At 44.1% G+C, this 22,422-nt stretch overlaps 1 protein-coding gene across 4 annotated transcripts in view; it reads left to right on the top strand.

The window, feature by feature from the left end:
* TPD52 (tumor protein D52) overlaps window positions 1-22,422 on the top strand; it is a 40,861-nt gene that overhangs the window by 3,161 nt on the left and 15,278 nt on the right. Inside the window, exon 1 of one of the 4 annotated variants that reach the window (XM_063170764.1) lies at window positions 20,169-20,606. The exons of 1 other annotated variant lie outside the window; for it this stretch is intronic. In XM_063170764.1, the coding sequence (XP_063026834.1) occupies window positions 20,429-20,606 (178 nt within the window). In that variant the 5' untranslated portion in view covers window positions 20,169-20,428. Of the gene's footprint in view, window positions 1-20,168; window positions 20,607-22,422 lie in introns of those variants that run through there. 2 more of the 4 variants (XM_063170771.1, XM_063170780.1) reach the window with 2 other exon arrangements.

Below are 22,422 nucleotides of genomic sequence, written 5' to 3'. Positions count from 1 at the left end.
TATTGGACAAAGCTGCACCTTTTCCTACTGCTTTATTTGTTTTCTTATCACTAGGTACTTGCTGTCGGTATGATTTTTTTTTTTTTTCACTTAATGTGCAATTGTGAAATCAAACACTTGTAAGTAAATTCAAGTGGACAGCTGTTGTGGGAACTGCAAAGAAAGAATGATTTCACTGAGCTGAGTGTCTGTAACAGTGACTTGAAGACAGTAGAAATATCAGAAGACTTACATGAGTAGGTCCATTGAACAGCAGCAGGTTTTCATTGCTTTTGCAAGAAAAGCTGTATTGGTGGGGGAAACCTGTTCTGACTCAGGCTGAAGGTCCTGATGCAGTGAGGTGGCATTACATAGTTATTTGATGGCATTGCTGTCCTCCTCTCTCAGCCAGTGCATGAATGAGGTACAGAGATGTGGGGGATCAGTGTGCTGTGTTGGAGGGACGCTGCAGCAGCTGATGCACAACTGTTGGGTGGGCAGTGTCAGCTGTTCCTGCCTTCTGCAGTGCTGGAGCATTGCAGGGTAACTTGAACTCTTCATTCGTGCTCACACCCACTTCAGTAGGGTATGGAGAAGGGGCCAGCCCAGTGCTCCAACTGTGGAAAGAATCTGTTGCTTGTGGTATGCATGGATCTTTTCCCCTGTTCCCTACAATGAATGCTGTCCCAAGCAGTCAATGCAGTCGTTCACTCAGGCAGAATAAGGTCTGCTCTCACCCTTTTGGTGCAGGGAAAGCTTAGCTAAGGATCCTTTGATCCTCCAATGAGGCCAAGCTGTAACTGCTCGGGGCTTTTAAAATCCAACATGAAACCGATGAAATTCCTTTTTATTCCAGTTTCCCACACTTTGAAGCAGCCCACGAGTTCCCTCTTTCTCCCACGGCGAATGCCCACCAAAGCAATGGGAGGCCTTGGAGGCCCAGGCTGACATTTCTGGCCTAAAATAAAGCACTGCAACTTGGCTTTGGTTTAAGAATGTGCTGGTGGAGGTTGAGCAAGCGCCTTGCTCTGCTTGATCTGGATGTTTTGTGGCTGAAGTGGGAACAGCTGGTTTTCATGGCTGAAAGTTGGCTGCCATATGTTAACACCTCTCCTGGCCTGGTCACGAGTGCTGTTGAGCTGCTGTGAACTGTGCTTGGAGGCTGCAGAGCTCAGCCCCTTCCATCTGCAAGGGCTGTCAGTAACCACATACTGCACTGCTCAGCCTTGGGAATGTTATCTCTCTTCATTTTTAAGTCATTCATATCTCTATTCATGCTCCTGTCTATCTTGTATGTACATTTTTTTCCCCTTGTCTTCCACAGCTGCTGAATACAGCAGCCTTTGACTAACAACGTCTGCTTTGTGAGCCAGATGTCAGTGTAGTCCCAGGAGCAGCTGGGTGATAAAGGAGGTGGGTGTTGGGGCTTCTGATGCTTTCTGCTATGTGCTGACCCTACTGGGTAAGGACATCCCAAAATCTGTTTTGGCTACCTGAGTAAAGGCTTTGTCCTGTTTCTTCACAACTGTTTGCTCCTTTAACAGGAAGATGTCCTGGCAGTTTTTATTGGCAGGAAGTCCCTCAGCCAGTATAGAGAAAAGGAAAACAGGGGCCTAGATTTGCCATTTAAAATCAGTGAGCTGTTTGTGGCTTGCTGATTCCTGAGGGTGCTGGACATTGCTGCAGGTAAGGGAGGATATGTGCTATATCTCTTCAAGAAGTGATGTTTCCATGGCAGCAGATACAGTGCAGGGAGTGTTCTTGAAAGCCAATGTTTCTTGACCAATTTTCAAAAGAAAATAATCCAAACTCCTCCTTCCTAATTTAATAGGAGAGAGCAACAGTGTAATTTGCTGGGCCCTGTGCAGTAGACACCCGATGGGTGCGGGGGTTTTGGCTCCAGGTAGGAGAATGATGACCCCACTGTTTTCTCCACTGAAGTCTTTGTAATGTGGGCACTTCTAATTTGAGATTTTCTATATGGAGGAAGGGAGGGGTTTACCCTTGTTCTTTTAATATCCTGCAGTGAGTAAGCAGAAAAATGTCAAACAAAGGGTGACTGAAAGGGAAAGCAAGCATTAAGTGAGATTAAGCACTAAATTGAAATGCTCTTGTTCAGCCAACACAGTCACTCTGTATCAGCTTCAATTTAAGTCTCCAGAGGGACAGTTTTCTCTCCTGTTAAAGGTGGAGAGTGTCTTCAGAATTACTCATATTTGAGTGTGTTAGCCAGAGCGATTGGGAACCTTCACTCAAAAACCTTGTATTGGAGGACAGGCTTTCTACTGCAAGCCTTCTCTTTTCAAAAGGGCTGCAGTAACAGACCAGAACTTTCTAATGTGGATCTCTCCTGAAGGTTCAGTGTCACTGCTGTCTTTTCTTCTTACTTGTCTTCCTCCTTTTCTTCTGCCTCTAGTTAAGGGAGCAGAAGTGAAAGAATATATAGCTGTGTGTTGGCTTTGGCTGTTTGGCAGGATGATACCATGAGTCAGGCTAACTGGTCTGGATTATCCTTGCCCTGCTATGAAAACACTTCTTTCTGGCAGAGGTGTAGATGGCTGTATGGACTTTTTGCTAGTGCAAGTACAAGTACAGCTGCAGGAGTCTGCAGCCACTTGTCCCTGGCTGGGGTGGGGGGAGCAGCACAGCGCTGGCTGCCAGCAAATGCTGGTGTGTGGAAAAATGCTCACTGTGCTGTTGGTTGCTCCTGAGCAGAAAGGGGTGGATTGATGCTATCTAGAGAGAAACCAGCACTACTGCTGTGGTGTGAATGCTGTCACTGAAAGAGACAGCTTTCCTGTTTTGCAAGCTGACTTCTCTATTCCAGAGTGTGAGAGCAGAGCAGTAAGTGTCCTTGGATGCTGACTGACAGTGGAGTGGCCCAGCAAACGCTGCCTTGGCCAAGCCTGGAATGCTCTCTTTTCTGCAGAACTGAGGTCTATAGACATGCTGTGACACATGTGTTCTGCAGAACATGTCTGTAGGTACATGCTGTCACATGTGTTCTGCAGAACATGTCTATAGGTACATGCTGTGACACTTGTGGTTTGGAGTGACAGGCTTCTGAACTGCCCCTGTCCTGCCTGTAGCCTCCCAGCAGAACAACAAATGTGTACTGTGCTTAAAAACTTCATAGATAAAGAGGAAGCACACTTTTTGTGTGTGTACATGGAAAGAAAACCTGTTTATTGTTAGTGTGATTGAAATTTTAGCAGTCTAATTCAATAATTAGTTTAGAAAAAGACTGTTATGCAGATGAAGTCTTAGTAATAATAAAGCTAACATACAAACTTAGTTTCTGCACCTTTTTCTTGGTGGTTTACTCATCCTTCCCCTGGCTTCTGAGGCTTGTTAGTATCATTTTGGTGGTGGCAGGGGTATTAGAGCAAGTTGCCATATTGTGACTCCTCTGGCAGGAATAGGATGGTGGTGGTTTCTTCCTCACTGTAGGATCCACTGGAATCCTTCTGTTAGGTTTGCTTTTTACATATCTGCTGTTTCTTTCATGGCTTTGCAAGCTCTTTATTTCATCCAAATCTATTATAGAAAGTGCCTTTTATATATGCTAGATATTATTCCTTTGTTCTCTGTTATCTCTAAAATAGTTTTGTCCAGCTGCACATTTCCACTGGTGACTGATGACTTTCTTACAGCCATGGGATCTCCATTGTCAGCCCAGTGCTCCCTTACTTGTACCATGCCTGTATTCTCACATTCTCTGTCTCTACTCTGAGACACACCAAGTAAAACAAACCCACAGGCAAATTCGGAAGGATAGAAACAGAGCAAGCCTGACAAGTCTCTAGTCCTGGGGCCTTGCAAGCTTGGCTCAAAGCTTATGTCCTGTCACTAGCAATGCCTGTGCTGTACTGTGGAGTAACAAAGAGCCTGGGGAGCACCTGCAGCTTGCTGGGGGTGGTGGGTTAGGCAAGCAGAGGCAGAAGAACAGGTAATTTTCCTGTTTAGCTTTCCCTTGTCTAGCAGCTAGAGGGAAGTGGTGCTTCATCAGAGCCCCCTAACCCCAGGACAGAGATGAAAAGATGTGCCAAGGGAGGCAGCCTGGGCTGGAGTTGGTGTTTTCAGACAGGTGCTCCTCCTGTGCTGAGCTAGGATTGGACTCCATGTATGGCAGTGATGTTGGCTCATGAGAAAAAACTCAAAAAGATTGAAAACAAAGCTTTGTAAGTAATGTTTTTTAACTGCTCCTTAGCCTGACAAAGCTGTGTATTTCAGTTATGAGCATTGGGGATGTTGCTTCTGTCTCTTTTGCATTGTTTACTTTTTGCCTAAAATATTTTAATTAAACTACTAGCAGGGTTCCCAAGATGAGCAAGAAGTGATCTTACTCATGCCTCTTTGTTTGTTCTCTCCTAAATGTTTATCACATCATGACATTAGAAACTCTTGATTAATTTGATCAGGATAGCAGAATTTGAAAGAAACTCCCCTTATGCTTCTACTCGAGTCATCCCTGTCTGATGTGCACTGCAGAGTTCTACAGCAGTCCAGTCCCTGGGAATAACACAGTGGTGGACATTTGCAGCTGCTGCCAGGACAGGCTGCCTTTGAAGAAGGCCATTTCATTGAACTGCATCTACTGATACCCTGCAGTCCCTGCACGAGTATATCAAGAGTTTTGATGTCCCTTGCTTTTCCTCACACAGGTCCCAGGAATGGGGCTGTACAAGGACTTGCCTATAAGCATCTCTAAAGAAGCTGTCCTTTAAGTAGGAACCAGTACTTCCTACTCAAAAGAAGGGTCTGGGTTATGAAATGGGCACAGCTCCCGCTGGCTGGAGTGCACCTTTCTCTCTGGTGTCTGTACTGTTACGCAGAAGAGAAATCCCTTCAGCACATCTCAAAAGTGTTTTGCCTACACCTCTACATCTGAGGAGTCTTGAAAAGCAGGGGAAGGCAGAGCAGAAAGCCCCCAGATCAGTCACTGTTTTTACCCTGCTGAGTGCTGAGAGCTGCTTTGATGGCTGCTGCAGAGGTTAGCTCTGTGCCTGCACACACAGGCTCGGTGTGTGTGAGCGGCTCACACGCCGCTGTGCTGGCCGTTTCCATAGCACCAAAACCTGCGCCACGCAGTCCCTGAAGAGCCTTTGCTGAGAGCTGACGTGCATTCAGCTCTGAGGAGCATCAGAAGTAGTACCAGCCTAGGCATGGGGTGGGAATGGAGCCTGATTTAAATATTGACTTTCCTCTTGCCAGATGTCACTGTCTTGGCAGAAGGAAAACAAGCTGTTTTACTGCAATGTGCTTTGCTTTGAGCTATGAGCTCATAAAAGCACCATTCATGCTCTGTTTTGTCTCCTCAGCAAGCTACTTGCAATTTCCAAAACTGTTTTTTGTTTTTTGGGTTTTTTTTTTTGTTTGTTTGTTTTTAACAGGGAGTTTGTTCTTGAATAAAAGGAAAGACCTGAAATGACTTGTCTTTCTCTTAAGACTGCTCTAGTCCCTGCATGGCAGGTATGCTTTACCTTCTTGTGCTCTGAATTGTGAGAAGCCTTTTTGTCTGTTGCCTGGGCAGCCTCTTTAGGTGCTGTGCAGCTCTGGTATCCCAAGTATGCCATATAGGGGCCTCTGTGCAGTTCTGGTATCTCAAGTATGTCCTGGGCCCTCAAGAAAGGGATGGGTCCACGTGCTGTGTTCAGAGCATTGCTGTGTGGTCTGTCACCACCTCTGCAGACACTTGAAGGAGCAGGGAACAGAAGTTCCTGCAGAGGACCCCAAAGAGAACTGTCTGGACATCTGAAGAAGGTCACAACCCCAGCTTCCCATTGTCTGAAATGGCAAACTGGTGCTGTGCTGCTGTTGGCCAAGCAGTCCTGTTGAACAAGACTGAGCACATTGTGGGTCTGGCTCTCTACTTCCTCCGGGGCTCAGGCCATGGTTGGATCCCTGCATAGTACCTTTTTCCACCAGCTCCTGGTTCAGAGTGTGTGGGGGCCTCAGCCCCAAGCTTGTTGGGGGATCCTGTGAGTCATGTAATTTAACTGCCAAAAGCTCTACTGCACTTCTAGCTGGCTGCTACTGCCATGTGATATAAGTGCAATAATTTGGAAGGAGGGGAAGACTCTGAAACATTACTGTTATTTTCTCCAATAAAGCAGTCCTTTATTGGAAGAAGAATCCCAATATTACCAGTTAGATTGTGCCTGGGCCAGTCTGACCCTTGCTGCTGGGCCAAAGGCAGCAACTGTGGTGTATCACCCCAGAGATACCTTTAGCTTGCTGGTGGTTGCAGCTGGGCAGCTGAACAAGTCCAGGCTTGTTAGGAACTCCATTTACCTCAGGAAGAAGGCTTCAGGTGAATGGTGAAGAGAAAGGAGATGGATTCTGCTGGAGGGTTTATATCCAGAGCTTTATTCCATGGTTATAGAGGTCTGAACATGGGCAACACCTCCAACAGAATAGCGACCGCATGGTCTGATTACCTTTTTAAGCTCCCGGGGCAGGGGGAGGGGACAGGTGAGCCACCAACCTAATTCTCCCCAAGCAAATGTTGGTGCATTGCTTAATACATCAACTTCCGAGCTGCAAGTTTTCTCACTCTTAAGTGTGTAATTTGTTCCTGTAAATTATTCTGGGTTAAGGCAACCTGTGGTATCAGTGCAGGCTGGGGAATGAAGGGATTGAGAGCAGCCCTGCAGAGAGGGACTTAGGCTGGCTGGTGCTGGTGTATGAAAAGCTGGACATGAGTCAACAGCGTGTGTTTGCAGCCCAGAAAGCCATAACACATCCTGGGCCTTATCAAAAGCAGCAGTGGCCAGCTGGTCAAGGGAGGTGATTCTGCCCCTCTTCTTGGATATCATGGGATCCCACCTGGAGTGTTGTATCCAGTTCTATGCTCCCTAGAACAGGAACAACTTGGACCTGTTGAAGCAGGTTCAAAGGAGGGCCATAAAAATCATTGGAGGTGTGGAACACCTATTATATGAGAAAGGCTGAGAGAGATGAGCTTGTTCAGCCTGGAGAAAAGAAGGCTCCAGGGAAATCTTACTGCAGCCTTTCAGTAGTTAAAGGAGGTTTATAAGAAAGATGGCAACACACTTTTTAGCAGCACCTGTTGTGACAAGGACAAGGGGTAGTGGTTTTAACTCAAGGGGAGGGTAGCTTCAGACTAGATATAGAGAAATTTTTTGTGATGAGGATGGTGAAACACTGGAACAGGCTGTTCACAGAGGTGTTGGATGCTTGATTCCTCAAAACATTGGAGGTTTTTGGTGGTCCGCTGGACGTTTGAAAGTTCCAATGGAAATACTGTGTGGGGCTCTGAGCAACCTGATCTAGTTAAAGGTGTCCCTAGCAGGGGAGCTAGAGTTCCCTTCCAACCCAAACCATTCTATGGTAAAACACAGATACTGACCAGATCTTTAACTGGGAAATTTACACCAACCTTAAAGGATATTTGGGACATCCTGCTTTGCTACCTTGGTGTGTGAATTGCAGATGAACATGAGTACTATGGTTCATGAGCAGTGGTGAGCAGGGAGAATTAGTTTCTGCACATTTCTGAACAGTAGCAAGTTAAACCTGTTGGAGTTGCTGCTTTGAAGCTGAGTGGTTTCGATTGGCTTCTGTGCCTGTCACTGTGCAGGTTTTCTGGCATGACAGATTTCTGGAGATTGTATAAGAAGGAAAACAACTTGAGCGTCAACGGAATCAGCACAGTGACATGCTGAGTACTTCCTCTGTAGTGAGGAAGTGTTTTTGGGATAAATGGCAAAGGGGAGAGCTTTACTGGAGTGAATTTGCAGACTTTCATTCTGTGTTAGCACACTGATACATGAAGTCTTTAGTATGCTTCTGTTTCTTATTTGCAGTTCAAGACCAAGCTTCACCTTGGTGAATCCCAGAAACATACTTCCCTCCCGTCCCCAATGAAGAGTATTTTTCTATTCAAAAGCAACTTCTGAGAAAGTGAGAATATGAGAAGAGGGATACAAAAGTCAAAGCCAGATCTCTGTGTTTTGTGAAGAGGAGCTGAGAAGACTTTTTAATATTTTTATAAGGGAAAACTGATGAATTAAGGATAGAGCAAGTGCCAAGTAAAATAACTTCTCTAGTCTTCCTGTTGCACGGTGATATTACTGGAGAGGCCTTCGTTGCCCTTCATGCAAGGTGGTGCCAGCAGCATTTCTGAGGGATGTGATGGCTTCTAAGTAATGATGCTGTATGACAGCTCCCTACTACAGGGCACACTTGTGGATTGACAACTGAGGACTAGCAGTATGCAAGGCAGTGTTTCAACTTCCACCTGTTCAATATCCTGGTCAAGTTTTTACCAGAGTGAAAAATTGTGGATTGCATTATTCATAGCTGTTTAAGTTCTGAGTTATTCTGAGTAGTTTTTTGTGCTGATGGCTGAGCTGTGATGTGCTAAATTTGGTGTAACAATAACCTGGGTACCAGCTAGAGCAGTCCTTAACCATAAAGCTTGAAAAGTTTACCAGACTAATGTGTTAAACACAATGGATCCATTAAACTAGGGCATGACCAGCACTCAGAATGGCTACAAGTACATGTATTTTTTTGTTTGACATTTACAGTTGTGAAATGAGCTGTGTGGTGAATTAGCTTGTGCAATAGGAAGTGATGCTAAACTTAGATTTCACATAACAGTGTAAAGCTTTATTCTTGGAGTTTGCACTGATGTTCTGTTTCAGGTCAAACACTGGGAGGAGGTAACTTGTGGCACAGTGCAGTTCTGGAGCAGCTGGTTACTAAAATCAGTGGAGGTGTGCTTTCTTTACCAAAAAAATAAAAACGCCCAACCACAAAACCCAACATAAAAAACCCACAAACAACCAAACCCACATAAAACTAAAAAAAACCCCAGTCACCTCCTCCCCTTCCTTTCTTTCGTTTCCTGTCTACTTTTAGAGATGAAGCTCAATATCTTTCAAACTTTGCTCCTTTAAACCTGTACTTCTTTCCTCCCCCTGTAGTTTTCATCACATCAACTGCACCAGAATCAGGAAAAATGCCTGCCTTTGTGTGCATTTGATAGGTCTTTCCAGTTTTGTCCATTATCTTATATTTCAGTAAAATTAATGGTTGAACTAATTCTACTTTGCTGTGAAATATAAATGAGGAGCCTGGATGCTTATCTAAGCATGCTGATATTTAGGAGAACTTCCCTTTGTATGGAATAGGCTGGAACACGACTTGATCCATAAATATGCAATGGTGCATAGATATATTAATGTTGCTTGGAGATCTGGAGAGATTAGTACTTTCATGATTTGGATCTGTGTAGGTTGTTAGAAAGAAAATACAGGTTGCCTGTAATGTCACCCAGCAGCAAAAAGTAGCATCTCGTGTTCAAAGTCTGATCTGATGGAGGAAGGTATGCTCAAGTCTTTTAGGACCTGGGAGTCCTTTAAAGCTTCATATCTTTTTGTGGAATCATCATTGGACAAACTTGCTTGACCCTTATCTTTGCCAGCTTCAGCTTTTGGAGTGATTAGTGTTTTATGACTGTCTGTTGATTTATGTGACAGCAGTATCTCTCTAGGCTAACAGTTTCATTTAATTTACTGTCCTAGTGTGACTTGGAGTAGGGGCACATGTCTCTTAACAGGATTTACTCAGCTAAAGCAGCATTGAAAGTCAGTCAAGGACAGATCAATCAGATGAAATCTCAGAGTACTTATTAATATAATGGCAACTTCAGTGGTCATAATAATCTAAAGGTTGATGCATTATCTACATTATATTAGAAAAAAAAAAGCTGGTTAGTGCAGTTGGTTTGTTAGTGAATTGCTGCTGGTTGCTGCATGCACAGTTGAAGGATTCTTCCTCTTATCTGTTAAATGAGATTAAGAGCAGTGCAGAAGTATTCAAGCCCACATCCTGAGTTTGTCCAATTTGCAAGCCTGGCAGGATGTGTCCAAGATCCTTTAAGTAGTGATAGCTATTGCTCCAAATCCGTTTGGAAGCACTGTAGGAATTGGTGCCTCCCAGCTGGATGTGGAATTTAGCAGTATGGGCAAGCAGCAGGCACACTCCATCTGGAGCAGGACACTTCAAGCACTGCACAGTTGAATGGGTGACTGGTAAAGTGCTGGACTGTAAAGGAGTAGGTAATGTGTCTTGTTTGATGCTGCAGGGAAAGCAACACAACTTATTCTGGTTTTCAAGTGAGAGATTCCCAGTGATAGTGAGCTGCTGCACAAGTACTTTATATCAGCAGTCTGGTGGTGTGCCATTAGCACTGCTTTGTTAGGTTGTTCTTCCTTAAGTTTAGGAGGGTGCGCTGAAACTCTGCAGTGTGAGAAATGTAGATGAATAATAAGGGCTTGTCTTCATTATGGGCTTTTCTGCTTGGAAAAGCAGTAACTGGCTCAGTGTCTATTGTCAGCTTTTAGGTACCTCATGAACAGGTTGGTTCTCTGAAGGGTTTGTAGCAAAACCCATTACTGGTGTAAAGGTGTGAATTGACTGGTTGAAGAAGGGGGATCAGGAGCAGGTTCTTGAAACATTCAGGACCTGAAACATTTCTGGGGCTATATGTCTGTGAATTTATCATACTAATGCGCTTTGCTGCTGACTAGGCAGAGTTTTACAATTTCACAGATATTTCATGCTATGCTCTCAGATAAGCCAAGTGCAGAAATGTTAATAGGATTTCTATACAGCTTACTACTTGCAGTTACTTGCCTTTGAGAAATTGTACTTTAAGTTTTAAGTAATTACACTTGTTTGTCAGTACAACTCAAAATCGTAAACTTACTTAGTGAAGTCCTGAGTAGGGAAAAAATCTGGTGGTTTGTCATTACTGCTAAGCAAAAAGCTGATCTTTATCATGGACAACAGAATAAGGTGCCAGGCTACAGTAGGAGTACACCTTAACCATGCCACACCAGTAACTTGTGTGTGGCAAAATTAGCAGTACTTCTAGAAAATGTCCCTTCTTTTGGTGTTATGTGTGCATCCTTTGTGGAAACTCACATGGAGATTGCTGTGCTCTGACTATTTTGGGGAGATTTGTGTGATTGTGCTAAAAATTACTGTGTCCTGAGCGCAGAAGTGACTCTCCCAGTGCTTCTGAAGGGCAAGCTGACATCTCTAGATGAAATGACATGTGTTTGGAAGCTTTTGTATCAGCATTTTTCTGGGCTGAGGAATTGGGCTAGGGGAACCTGAGAGCATGCAATGGAGAGAGTTACTGGAGGAGTAAAGGAAACTGCACTGGAGTGGATGAAAAGTCAATTGAGGAGTCTGAGAAGGAAATTCAAAGGCCTAACTTGAGCCTGGTTTCCTTGGGTTCTGTACAATTGATAAAGGGTAAAAGGAGGAGCGGCTCCTGCTGAAAGGCAGCTTTAGCTCAGTAACATGGGTAGTTTGTCTACTGCAACTTTTTCTTTCTGTACAAGAGCAAACTCTTCCTGCTACAGAGGCATACATTCACTTCCCTCCTGGAGGAGGGGTGTCAGGGGGAAGTACATGGCTTTTGTACTTGCCAAGAGCTGCTTCTGTGTCTGGAGTCACATGTCAGGCCCAAAAAGTTGCTTGCTCATTCATTTAGTGAGTGAAGTGTAAGCCTTTCCCTTTTATGAAAATACAGACTTTTTTCGCCCCCCAGAATCTTTCAGCTTTTTCCTGCGGCCTCGTAACAGAAACCAGTGTAGTCTCTACTGCTGCAAATGCTTTTGCTTTGCTTGTCAGCTGTCATAATACTCCTGTGCACTGGGTAGAAGTGCAGAAGTGAAAAGTCTCCCATGAAATCCCTGTCCATATCTCAGTTTAGAAAGTGTGGAAGAAAATGGAACTTCTTTCTGTCAGCAGGTAGGTATTTGTAAATCTTCTTCACAGGATGAAGGATAGGCCACAGACCTGCCCTAAGGCAGGGTGCCAGGACTCCTTGTGTTCCTGAAGAAGAGAGGTCCTTGGAGGATCCTTGGAGAATCTGAAGGAGCAGCCTGTGGCTTATTACAGTCATTGTGTTAATCACAGGATGGTTAAGGCGGGAAGGACCTCTGGAGGTTCAACCCCTCTGTTAGGGCAGAGCCACCTGGAACTGGTTGCCCACCAGGACCGTATCACAGAATGGTATGAGTTGGAAGGGACCTTAGTGCTCATCAATTCAACCCCCAGGCATGAGCAGGGATGTGTAGTAAACCCCTCAGGTTTAGCCAGGGCCCCTTGGAGAATAGAATGCTGACACAGCGGCAAAGAAATTTCCTGTCTCCAGGGACATCCGCCTTGTACCTTATCCCTATAGCCATGTAAGGCAATATTGTGTTAACCCTACTATTGGTCACTTATGGTCACTTTAACACCTTTGCCATTGGTCAGGATTGGATCCGGGCCAAGGGTATAAAAGTAGCATTCTGTACCCCTACTAACTCGGAAGAAGAAGAGCTGAGACCCTTCACGGAACCCCTGCAATAAAGCCATACTCGTGGAACAGCCAGCGTCTTCTGCTTCTCCTCTCTCTACCGTCTGCTGGAGCCTTAGGCCAAGGGAAAAGCTACCTAGCAAGCAAGCTGAAATCACAAGAGCTGCCTAATCACTAAGAGCTGAATATTCCCTGCTTGCTAGGGCTGTCCCGTGGCCTCGGTCTGAGAGCGAGCTGGCTTCTAGCACCCAGTCCCCTTGGGGACTGAGCTCTGGAGCTGTAATAGCTTGCATAGGGTAAGACCAAGCAAGGCTCATTTAGGGATGCCACCCTCTAACTACATCAGGTTGCTCAAGGCCTGTCTAACCTGGCCTCAAACACTTCCAGGGATGGGGCATCTACTACTTCTGAGCAACCTGTTCCAGTGTCTGACCACCCTCTGAGAAAATAATTCCTTATTGATGTCTAATGTAAATTTCTCCTCTTTTAGTTTGACGCTGTTCCCCCTTGTCCTGTCACTATCTACATACAAAGAAAGAAGTTGTTCTTCCTCTTTTACAAGTCCCCTTTAGGAACTGGAAGGCCACAATGAAGCCTCCCTGGAGTCCTCTTCAGGCTGAACAACCCCAACTTCCTCAGCCTTTGTAGGATCTTTCATAGAAGGATCATCTCTGTGACCTTTCTCTGGATCAGCTCCAGCAGGTCAATGCCCTTCTTTGCTCAGAACTTCAGAGCTGGATGCTGTGCTTTAGGTGGTGTCTCACTAGGGCAGTGTAGAGGTGGAGAATCACCTCCTTTGACTTGCTGGTCACTCTGCTTTCAGTGCAACCCAGGATGTGTTTGGCTCTCTGAGCTGTAAGCACACACTGGTGGCTCATGTCTGGCTTTTGATCCACCCAAGTGCTTCTCTGCAGGGCTGCTCTCAAGGACTTGTCCCAGACTGTACTTATATCTGGGATTGCCCTGACTCAGGTGCAGCATCTTGCACTTGGACCTGTTGAACTTGATGAGGTTCTCATGGGCCCCACTTCTTGAGTTTCTCCAGGTCCTTCTGGATAGCACCTTGTCCTTCTGTTCTGCCACCTACACAGTGCAGCTTTGGATCATCTACAAACTTGCTGAATGTGCAGTTGATGCCATTATCTGTGTCATCAGTAAAGATACTAAAGACTACTGGTCCTTGATATCCATGTCCACCTTGATGATCATGTCCAGATGGCTTTTGAATATCTTCAAGAATGGATTTTGTGAAGTACTTACCCTAAACCCTTGTTGCTTGCATCAAATTGTGTGCTGCTTGGTTGCTTCTGTACTTCTGCCCTTGATAGTAAATGATGGAATTTCTGTGCTACATCAAATCTAGGCATCAACTTGGGAATTATATGGTGGAAGCTACAGAGTCCCACAAGCAATGAAGATTTTGTTGGTATTATTAAGGTACTGCTAAGACTACAGAGGGTGCTTTTTTTGGTGGTTTTAATTTTAGACATACAATATGTAGTTCAGCCTAATGTGTAATTGAATTTGCTTTGTTCTTAAAACCTCAGTGTCAATTTCATGGTGGGACCTGGTAGAATAGATGGGGGATGGTGGAATTTTCTGGAACTGCTTTTCAGAAATGAGGCTCTGGGATGCTGTGTTAAAAGAGGGAGATTTGCTTTAAGAGTGCAGAAAAGTAGTCTTGTCTTCTGAGGGAGGCTGGGAGTCACTCCAGAATCACTCAAGTAAAACTTTTAATTAGATTGCAAGGTTACATACTGAAACTTTGCTTGAGACAATCCCATTTCTGCACTGCAGTGTTCCTAATCTTTTCCAGCTATCTCTAGCTGCAGCTCAGCACTGTTTCTTTACATTTTTGACAGGGTCAGTCTCTTGCCTGAGGAATCAGAGTCTATAGAGAATGGTAGCATAACTGGGATAAGTGGCTGAAGTGAAATAACTAAACACATTCCTCTAAAATATACCTGACAATGTTTTGACTCTGTTAATCTCACTTGGAAGTGTTCTTCTGTGTTTGCAGGTTTTGATCTGACTTCTCCAAATTCAGGGCAAACTCAGATCACTGGTTCTGGAGTGGTGCTCTGTCCTTTGGCCTGGTCCTTTGCCGTAGATCGGAAAGCTTTTCACCTGTTACTGTTGGAGCTGACAGACGTGAGCTTTGGGCACTGTTTGAGACACAGAACTTTGTCATAATCTGGGATTTCTGCCTAATCTTCTAAATGCTGAAACACTTGCAAGGCAGTAGAGAATATGTGCAAATACAGAGAATTTTGTCTGACATGAATGGGTTAAGTATTTTACTGTAGTATCAGCTTGTCTAGTCGCAGGATATGCTGGAGCGTGGATGTACTCCCTCACAAGAGCTCAGGAAATGAGTCTGAGTTTATAATTGGATTGAGAGGAGAGATAAAGAACTGCTGCCTTCGCCAAGACGTGTGTCAGCTGTCTGAAATACCGTGGGCTGAGACTCTGGTTTAAGAGAAGAGCAGCACTGGCAACCCCGTGATCCCTACCTGTAACATTTGCAAGTGTTTGTGTTGCAGGGAGATACATCTTCAAAGACGTGGTGGTTGTTGGTGGTGGCTTTTTCTTTGGGTTTTTTGTTTGTTTTAATAGGAGTGAGTGAAGGCAGCACTTAGGATAAATAAAGTGCTGGAGAAGATATTTCTGTACAAAGAACTGTACTGAATGATGTAGTTGTATCAGGCAGAGCTTGTCCAGAGAAAGCATGTGGGGGAGGCTGAAGTACTGAGATTAATATCATGGTGTTGAGTTGTACCCTGCTAGAAGACAGCAGACACTTAACCCCTTCAGCCACATTCTGCTGACCATTCCTAATGGAGCTGCAGAAGCCTGTGCTTGTGCTGTTCAGGAATTGCTGCAGCTGTGCAGCTCCATTCATGTCCTGCACAAATCTCAGGGGAGCGAAAGAAGTGTCCGCTGTTAAAGGAAGGGGGGAGAATGTGAAAATAGGAGCACTAATGTACAAATTTCAGGCTTCAGTTTAGTCTTTGGGCTTCTGTCCTCTTGCTTCACAGCATCTTTTTCTCTTAATGCAGTGTTAAGGCCTCAGATCAGGTGCTGAAAGGCTTTACTTGTCTGTAAACTGGTAAGACTTTTAAGATCAAATTGATGCTACAGAATCTAGATTGGCTTAAGATGCTTAAGTAGATTTATGGCTCTTAAAATGGCTTATGCCATATAAAACTCTGTTGGAGTGGGGAGAGGAGCCTGACTGTTGCTGCCTGATTGGGATCTACCTGGGAAGGATGGGGGTGGTGGAAGACCACCTGGCTGGAAGTCTTTGCCCCAGACACACTTACTGGAAGGCCTCTTATCAATCTTGCCTCTTAGCAGACTTCAGAAGTTGAAATTTAAACCAAGTATAGGCTGAGAAGGCAATTGAATCTCCACAGGCAACCTTGAAATAAGATACTGAATCGTTTTGCTATGCCCCCACAGAGCAAGTGCTTCTTGCACCTCTTCCCCCTCTTTATCAACAAAGTCCTCCCATCATTTTCCCCCATTTTCTTTTGCTTGCTTGATTAAGCGCTGGAGTCATGATAGCCTGGCCAAAAGTATGAGCTGTGGTGCACAAGTTTGGCAGCTCCAGGTATAATCAGGACACAAACACAGGATGTTCAGTGTGGTGAAGGTGCCTGTGTAACAGCAGAACTCAGAGCAGATCCTGTGGATTGGTTATTTGGATAGCTTTGTCCAGAATGTTGTTTAGATCATGTCCTAGGGTAGCTTCTGCATTCTTCCAATCCTGAGGCATGAGTGGTAGCCTTTCCTGAGTTTAACTGTATTAAACACTACTGAACACATAGCTCAGTTTCTTCAAAGCCCAGAGGTGGTACTCCTTCATACTTCATCAGAAAACTTCATCCTACTTTGTGTAGGAAAAGAGGATATAATGTTTCCATGTATAAACAAACTGTTGTTCTGCTAGACCTATATGTGGGAAAAGCAGCTTCTCCACAAGGGTACCATAGCATCCTATCCTTGCTCAGCTGCCATCAAGGTAGAAGTGCTTCAATACTATATTGCATTGCTCAAGTTGTTGCTGGAGCCTTAGGTTAAGGTGGAAGCTGCAGAGCTGGGTAGCAGGTACTAGCTGAAGAAAGAACCGTGCCTGAGACTAAACAGGCAAATATCTGGTGAACAGTGTTTGCTCAAACTTAACAGCTTTTCCAGCTGTGGAGGGAGTTCCCTTCCTTATGATTAATGAGGTGCACAATCTGTTCTGACTGTTAATGCTAAATGGTTACCTGGGAAAGCTTTAAGTACACTCTGTAACCTTAGCAGGAGATTACACCTCTGTAACCTTAAGAGGAGATTACAACATGGTTAGTGGCAGGAATTGTGATGGTAATGCTTTGCTGAGGCTTGCCAAGCCTTCCTCAGACACTTTGTGACATTCAGTTGAACTTGTCAGTGATTGGTTCAAACATCCTTGACAGAAGGTATCTACCTTTGTGCCAGTCTCTCAGACACCAGCTTCTAAAATGCCATAGATTACTTTAGTACTAAACTCTAAGTTACCCTGAGGTGTTAAGGCCAAATGAATGCTTGTTCTGGAACGGCAAAATCCTTGGTTTTAATCTCTTGCATAGTAAGCAAAAAACCACTGCTTCTTGTATCTGGAACAGCTCCTTCCTTAGGCTTCAAGATCATTGCAGGTACTGCCTTGCAGCTGGTATCTGCAGTAACAACCAAGGTACACAGTAAAACTGGATTTGCAATGCAGAGCAAAGAACAGAGATACTTGAGGATTCATGGTTAATTACTCTAAGCCATGTAAGAGAAGCCTAAACTTAAACTTCAGCACTGAAATGTGTATGTCTTGCCTGGGAAGGCAGCATCCATCTATTAGGGTATGGCTCTGCAGCCTCAGTTCCACCTCCAGCCAGCTGTATGTGCTCTGAATTATTGTGAAGGAGAGGAAGCCCATCCAGCAGGATATTTTGGTAATGGGAGGGCCCTTTAGAAAGGCCTCATAATGTGCCTGTTTTCATAGTGTACAGAATTCTTGATTGCTGTGACTGTCAAGAGCTACTAAACTGGTCAGAAGGCTACACACTGCAAAGAAAAACCTTGCTTTTTGGTTCTGTGCAGCTGCTGTTTGTCATCCCCATCCTGCTTTGTTTCCTTAGGCCATCACTTGAATTTAGAAAATCCCTTGGAGAGGGATTCATTCCTCCTCCAAATGCATCACAATGAGCAGAATCTATCTTCTTTAGACTGGCTCTGAGCAGTATGGGGGAGTGCTGCCTTCCTCTGCCCTGAATCCCTGGATGTGCTAAGGAACTTCTGGGGAAGAAGCAGATAAAATTATTGTTATGGCTGGCAGGGGATCTCTTACAACTAGAGATTGTCTTCCCTGAAGTAGATGAGTTAGGAATGACAGCCTAGAAGTTGTCCTACAGTAGATTTGGAAGGGTGGACTGCAGTCCTTTCTCTTTATAGAGAGATTGACTTATACTTCAGTTTGAAGACCATCAAATTTCCCTAAGTGATGAGGAAGGAGCTTGTTCAGCAAAACAGCTTCCTTCATCTCCAGTTAGGATTTGTACCTGAGAGAAGTGAGGAACAACACTCCTGTAAACTTCAGCAGGTAAGAGAGCAGGAGGCTGATGTGTTTAGGTGATGTGTTTGGTAGGTGCTGTATCAACCCATCTGTATGGCCCCTATAATTGAGCAGAGAGAGGAACTTGAAGTAAGGAGCACTTGCATGGTGTCCCTCTCTTGGCAGTGACCTTAGAACAGTAATATTTCTAAAAACTAGAGATTGTCTTGGGTGACTTCTGAGCTTGTGCTTAGGCCATGCATAAGGAGAAACAAAAGCAGAATTCAGCCTCTCAGATTTGCAATTCAGCAGATCTTCCCTGTAAGCCAAATGTATCTTCCAGCAATGGGCCACATCCTGTATGTGTCTGTGACTACACTGAAGAGGTGTTGAAGAGTTTGGCCCATACAGATTTCTGTCAGTAGAGGTGGCAGGCCAGGTCAGTGGTTGAGACTGGCAATCCAGATGTCTCTAGGGGCATGAAAACAACTTGTGCACTACAAAGATATAGGAGGAGTACCAGATTTTTTTGGATGGTTGGTAATGGGTAAATCTGAACGTAGGGAATTTCCTGTAAAACAAGAATGTAATGTTTCCTTCAGGAAATGGCTAGGAAATGGTGTTCTTGATTGTTAGCAGGGATCAACAGATTTTCATAAGGGGTTCTTTTTCCTAGAATAACTACTTGCAGTTGTAGCCCACTAGCACTGACCAGTGCTAAAGGGAGTGATTATCTAGGGTTAGGAAAAAGTCCTAGGGTGTAGCTTCCCCTTCTCTCTCTCCCTCTCTGTGTTGGGAGAGTGATGGTAGAAAACACCCAGCTCTTTGTGTGCCACATCTGATAACTTGTCATTTTGCCTAACCCAGTTAGCACAACTGCTGCCTGAGCCTTTTGCACAGAAGGCAGCCCTGAGTGCTGAGTTATACAAGGGAAAGCTGCAAAGCACAATCTGTAGCTGTTCATATTAACAAACTTGGTTAATAGAGTATCTTATTACTGTAGCTGTGTTACAGTTCTCTGCTGCCTCTGGATGCTTTAATCTGTGACCAAAGCTTTGACCTTTGCCAGATAAACTTTGCAGTATTTCTGGCAGAGTGTCAGAAATGCAGGGGGACATTCTATTTTCTTCTTTTCAGTGGGTTTAGAAAATAGCAGACTTGTGTTTTTCAGGCTCCAGCACTCTCATTGTTATGAGCCTGCAGGTACTCTGCACCTGCAGAAGTGAATGTAGGTCTTTAGCTTAAAGGATCTGCTTTTTAATTAGCTGGAAGGTCTGTTCCTGTGGCAACTGACTGATTGCAGTGGAAATGGGAAGTTAAAATTCTAGAAGGGGCGTGCTTTCTTCTCATATGCCCTGGGATTACTTTGCCTTGGACTTGACTTTGGAATGCTGCGAGGCTCCTTCACTTCTCTGGAATAATGCCTGATCAGCTCTGTCCTTACTGTGCAGGAAAAGACTAACTCCCATTTGATTATGCTCCTCTGTGTGCAGGCTGCAGTGAGGAGCCCAGGTGAAGGTGTGGGGTTTGGGAGGAAATTGTTGCTCAGCTCTAAAGGTGCTCTATATTGCTAATAGCCTTGTGTTTTCAGTGAAAGAAACTGACCATGAAATAAAAATAAAACAATGTAGTGAAGTGCTGCAAAACTGTGCTGAGTGCCTCTTTTAGGTAAGAAGCATTTCTACTTCCCAGAGTTGAGTCTTAAAGGCCTGGCATGAAGTCAGATGGCTTATGTAAGTTGATCTTGCTTTATGAGTGTGTCAAAGCATAAATACATTTCAGGCAATGCAATACTGCTGTTACTGGCTGCTCCAAACAATGCTGGTTGAAGCACCAAGGACATAGGACAGTGTACTTCATAAATATTTAACAACCCCCTCCCCGCCAAAAAACCCCCTCAGACCCAGATATGTTTAGCCTCACAAGCAAAAGTCATAATGCACATTAGAAGGCTCATCAATAAACCTAGGCGGTGTTTATAGGCCAGCCTTCAGGGAGGAGTGGTGTGATACCTGGGCAGCAGAGACTGAGTTCTCTCTAGTGGTTATTACACTGATGGAAGCAGCTGGAGAAATAGCTATGCACACAGAATTTTCCATTAATCAGAGGAAAAAGTCCAACACAGATGGTATATAGAATAGATTATGGCTGGTAATCCTTTTGTGTCCTAGAAGATTAAGGATATCCTGGTGTAGCTGCAGTCAGCTGACCTTTTTTTATTTAAACGATTGAACACAGTTGATGCAGTTCTGCAGAGGACCAAGGCTGTTCCAGAAGCCATGAGTGGTGCACTGTGAATGTTTGTTAAAGGAACGGTCTGTTTAAGTCCAGCCTCAGTTACAAATTTACAGGAACTTAACTTTGTGCCATGTAAACAGCAGCAGCTCCAGGATGGCTAAGAAATCCCTTGCTAGACAGCTCTATCACATGCAGCAGAGCTGAATTCAGTGAGGAGGCACAGGGAGTGTCATGTGGAGGAATGGAGGGTTTCTGAATGCTGCTGTCTGGGTTGCCCCAGAGAGTGAAGATGAATGCTTCAGTGGAAGAGGAGGATGGCTGCACGCACTGAACTGTCTGGGTCTGGCATGGATCTGTATGAGGATTACAAATCACCCTTCGATTTCAATGCTGGAGTGAACAGAAATTATCTTTACTTGTCGCCTGGCATAAACCTTTCTCCACCTGGATCACCTACACTGGCGAAGTCTGGTAACTTCCTTCTCTTCCTTCCTTAAAATCTCTACGTGAAACGCTTAGCAGTTAATACCTGTAAAACTTCTCAAATTAAAAATCTATAAAAGTTGGCCTCCTGTTAATTCTGGGAGTGTGTTAGCTTCAGTGTGTCATGTAGATAATATCTCATGTGTTATAAGTTTATCAGCTTTACATTATTTGTTATTTATTCAGCAGAAAGGCAGTTTGAGGGAACTTGAAGTGGCAAAACCAGTTAGGAACAAAACTGCAAGATTGGAATAATTTGCCTGGTTTAACTATTAGATTTTTTCAGGGGAGGAGGTAGAAATTGCATTTTTAGTAGGACTTCAGAGCTCTGGATAGTCTAAAATCTGCTCTTGCCTTAATACTGAAAATCTCACTGATTAATGAAAATGCCCTCTAAAACCTTTACTCCATTCCACCTAGCATTTAGAATGCTGCAAACCTTCCACCTGCAGATAGGAACTGCACTGGGATTGCCCAGTGCTGTGCTGCAGTGGCATCCATTTAGTGCTTAACCCTCTGAATTTCTTGCTGGTAGCCTGTTGTACAGAGCACCTATAGCTGTGCCTCCCAATACATCCTAGTCTGGTTTTACTGTCGTCATTGCTTTCCATTCCTTGCTGCCAGATGAAATCTTCCAAAGTAATTTTAAATATAGAAAGCTTAGACCTACTTCACGTGTGGCAAAGCAAAAGGGGGTTACACAGGTGTTAACTTTTTTTTAATGGGCTTGTTACTTAAAATTTTAAAAAACATGCATCCCTTGGGGAACCTCTGTGTGAACTTTAACAACCCTCTCTGTGAACTTGATGAGCCAGGGGCTACTGGGAAACAGTGGTCAGCATTCACTTCTGCAATTACTGCCTCTCCCAGCTCTTCTAAAGGAGAGGGGAAGCAGCTCTCAGTGTCAGGTGATGATGCATCACAATTACCACTGGCTTTTCTGGGCTTTATTTTCTTTTTCATTTGCTTTGAATGAATATCTAATCAGCATGTGGGAGAAGCCCAAGAATTTTCTCCCCCAGGTTGAAGAAGTACGTCTCACTTTGGCTTCTTCACTGAGATAAACAGGAAGCACTTAAATCTGATCTTTCTTATATACTGCAGAGTAAATATGCTCTGCAGTACTGTATGTTACTCAAATGTTTGAGTGGTCTTAAAACTTTGCAACAGCTTGTTCTCCTGAACTATAACAAGCACCTTTTTTCTTTAGCTTTGCCAATGAATAGTGATAACCACAATGCTCATTCTGAGTGTCACATGCAGAACATGCCAGTGTGAAAAAAAGCTTTATGGAGGTTAACCCACTCCCACCCTGAGGCTGCTCATCCAAAATGAAAAGTACTTCTTAAAACTGCTCCTGTTTGCTGCTGATCTCTGAATTCAGGCCAGGGAGGTAGGGACTTCTGGTCAAAATGGAGCATGAGCTTGGATTGAAACTGGCCAAAGCAAACCCCAAATCCGAAAAACTGAGGGTTAATTGAATTGCTCTAATGCTTTGCCTACCCTGGCAGAATTTAAGTCCCGTAATAGGGACTTAAATGCCATTTCCCTGAATGTGATCCATGGAGTCCTAATCAACTAACTTGCTCATGTCTTTCTTTATTTGGTTCATTTAAGTAGATCTAATAAACTGCTGGGAAAATATGTTAATCTTAGAAATACATACCTAAAAACTGACCTTAAAGCTAGGTAAATTTTCTCTTACTGTCTAAGTCTTTATGATGTTTTTCCTCCCAAACAGATGTTTTATTCTGTTTGAGAGACATGAAATGTTCAGTTAAACTTGGTTGTAACAGAGTACCAA

The sequence above is a fragment of the Melospiza melodia genome, chromosome 1 (genome assembly GCF_035770615.1).
Source record: "Melospiza melodia melodia isolate bMelMel2 chromosome 1, bMelMel2.pri, whole genome shotgun sequence".
Taxonomy (NCBI): domain Eukaryota; kingdom Metazoa; phylum Chordata; class Aves; order Passeriformes; family Passerellidae; genus Melospiza; species Melospiza melodia.
The sequence above is the reverse complement of the archived record's forward strand: the minus strand, read 5'-3'. Positions and strand labels throughout refer to the sequence as shown.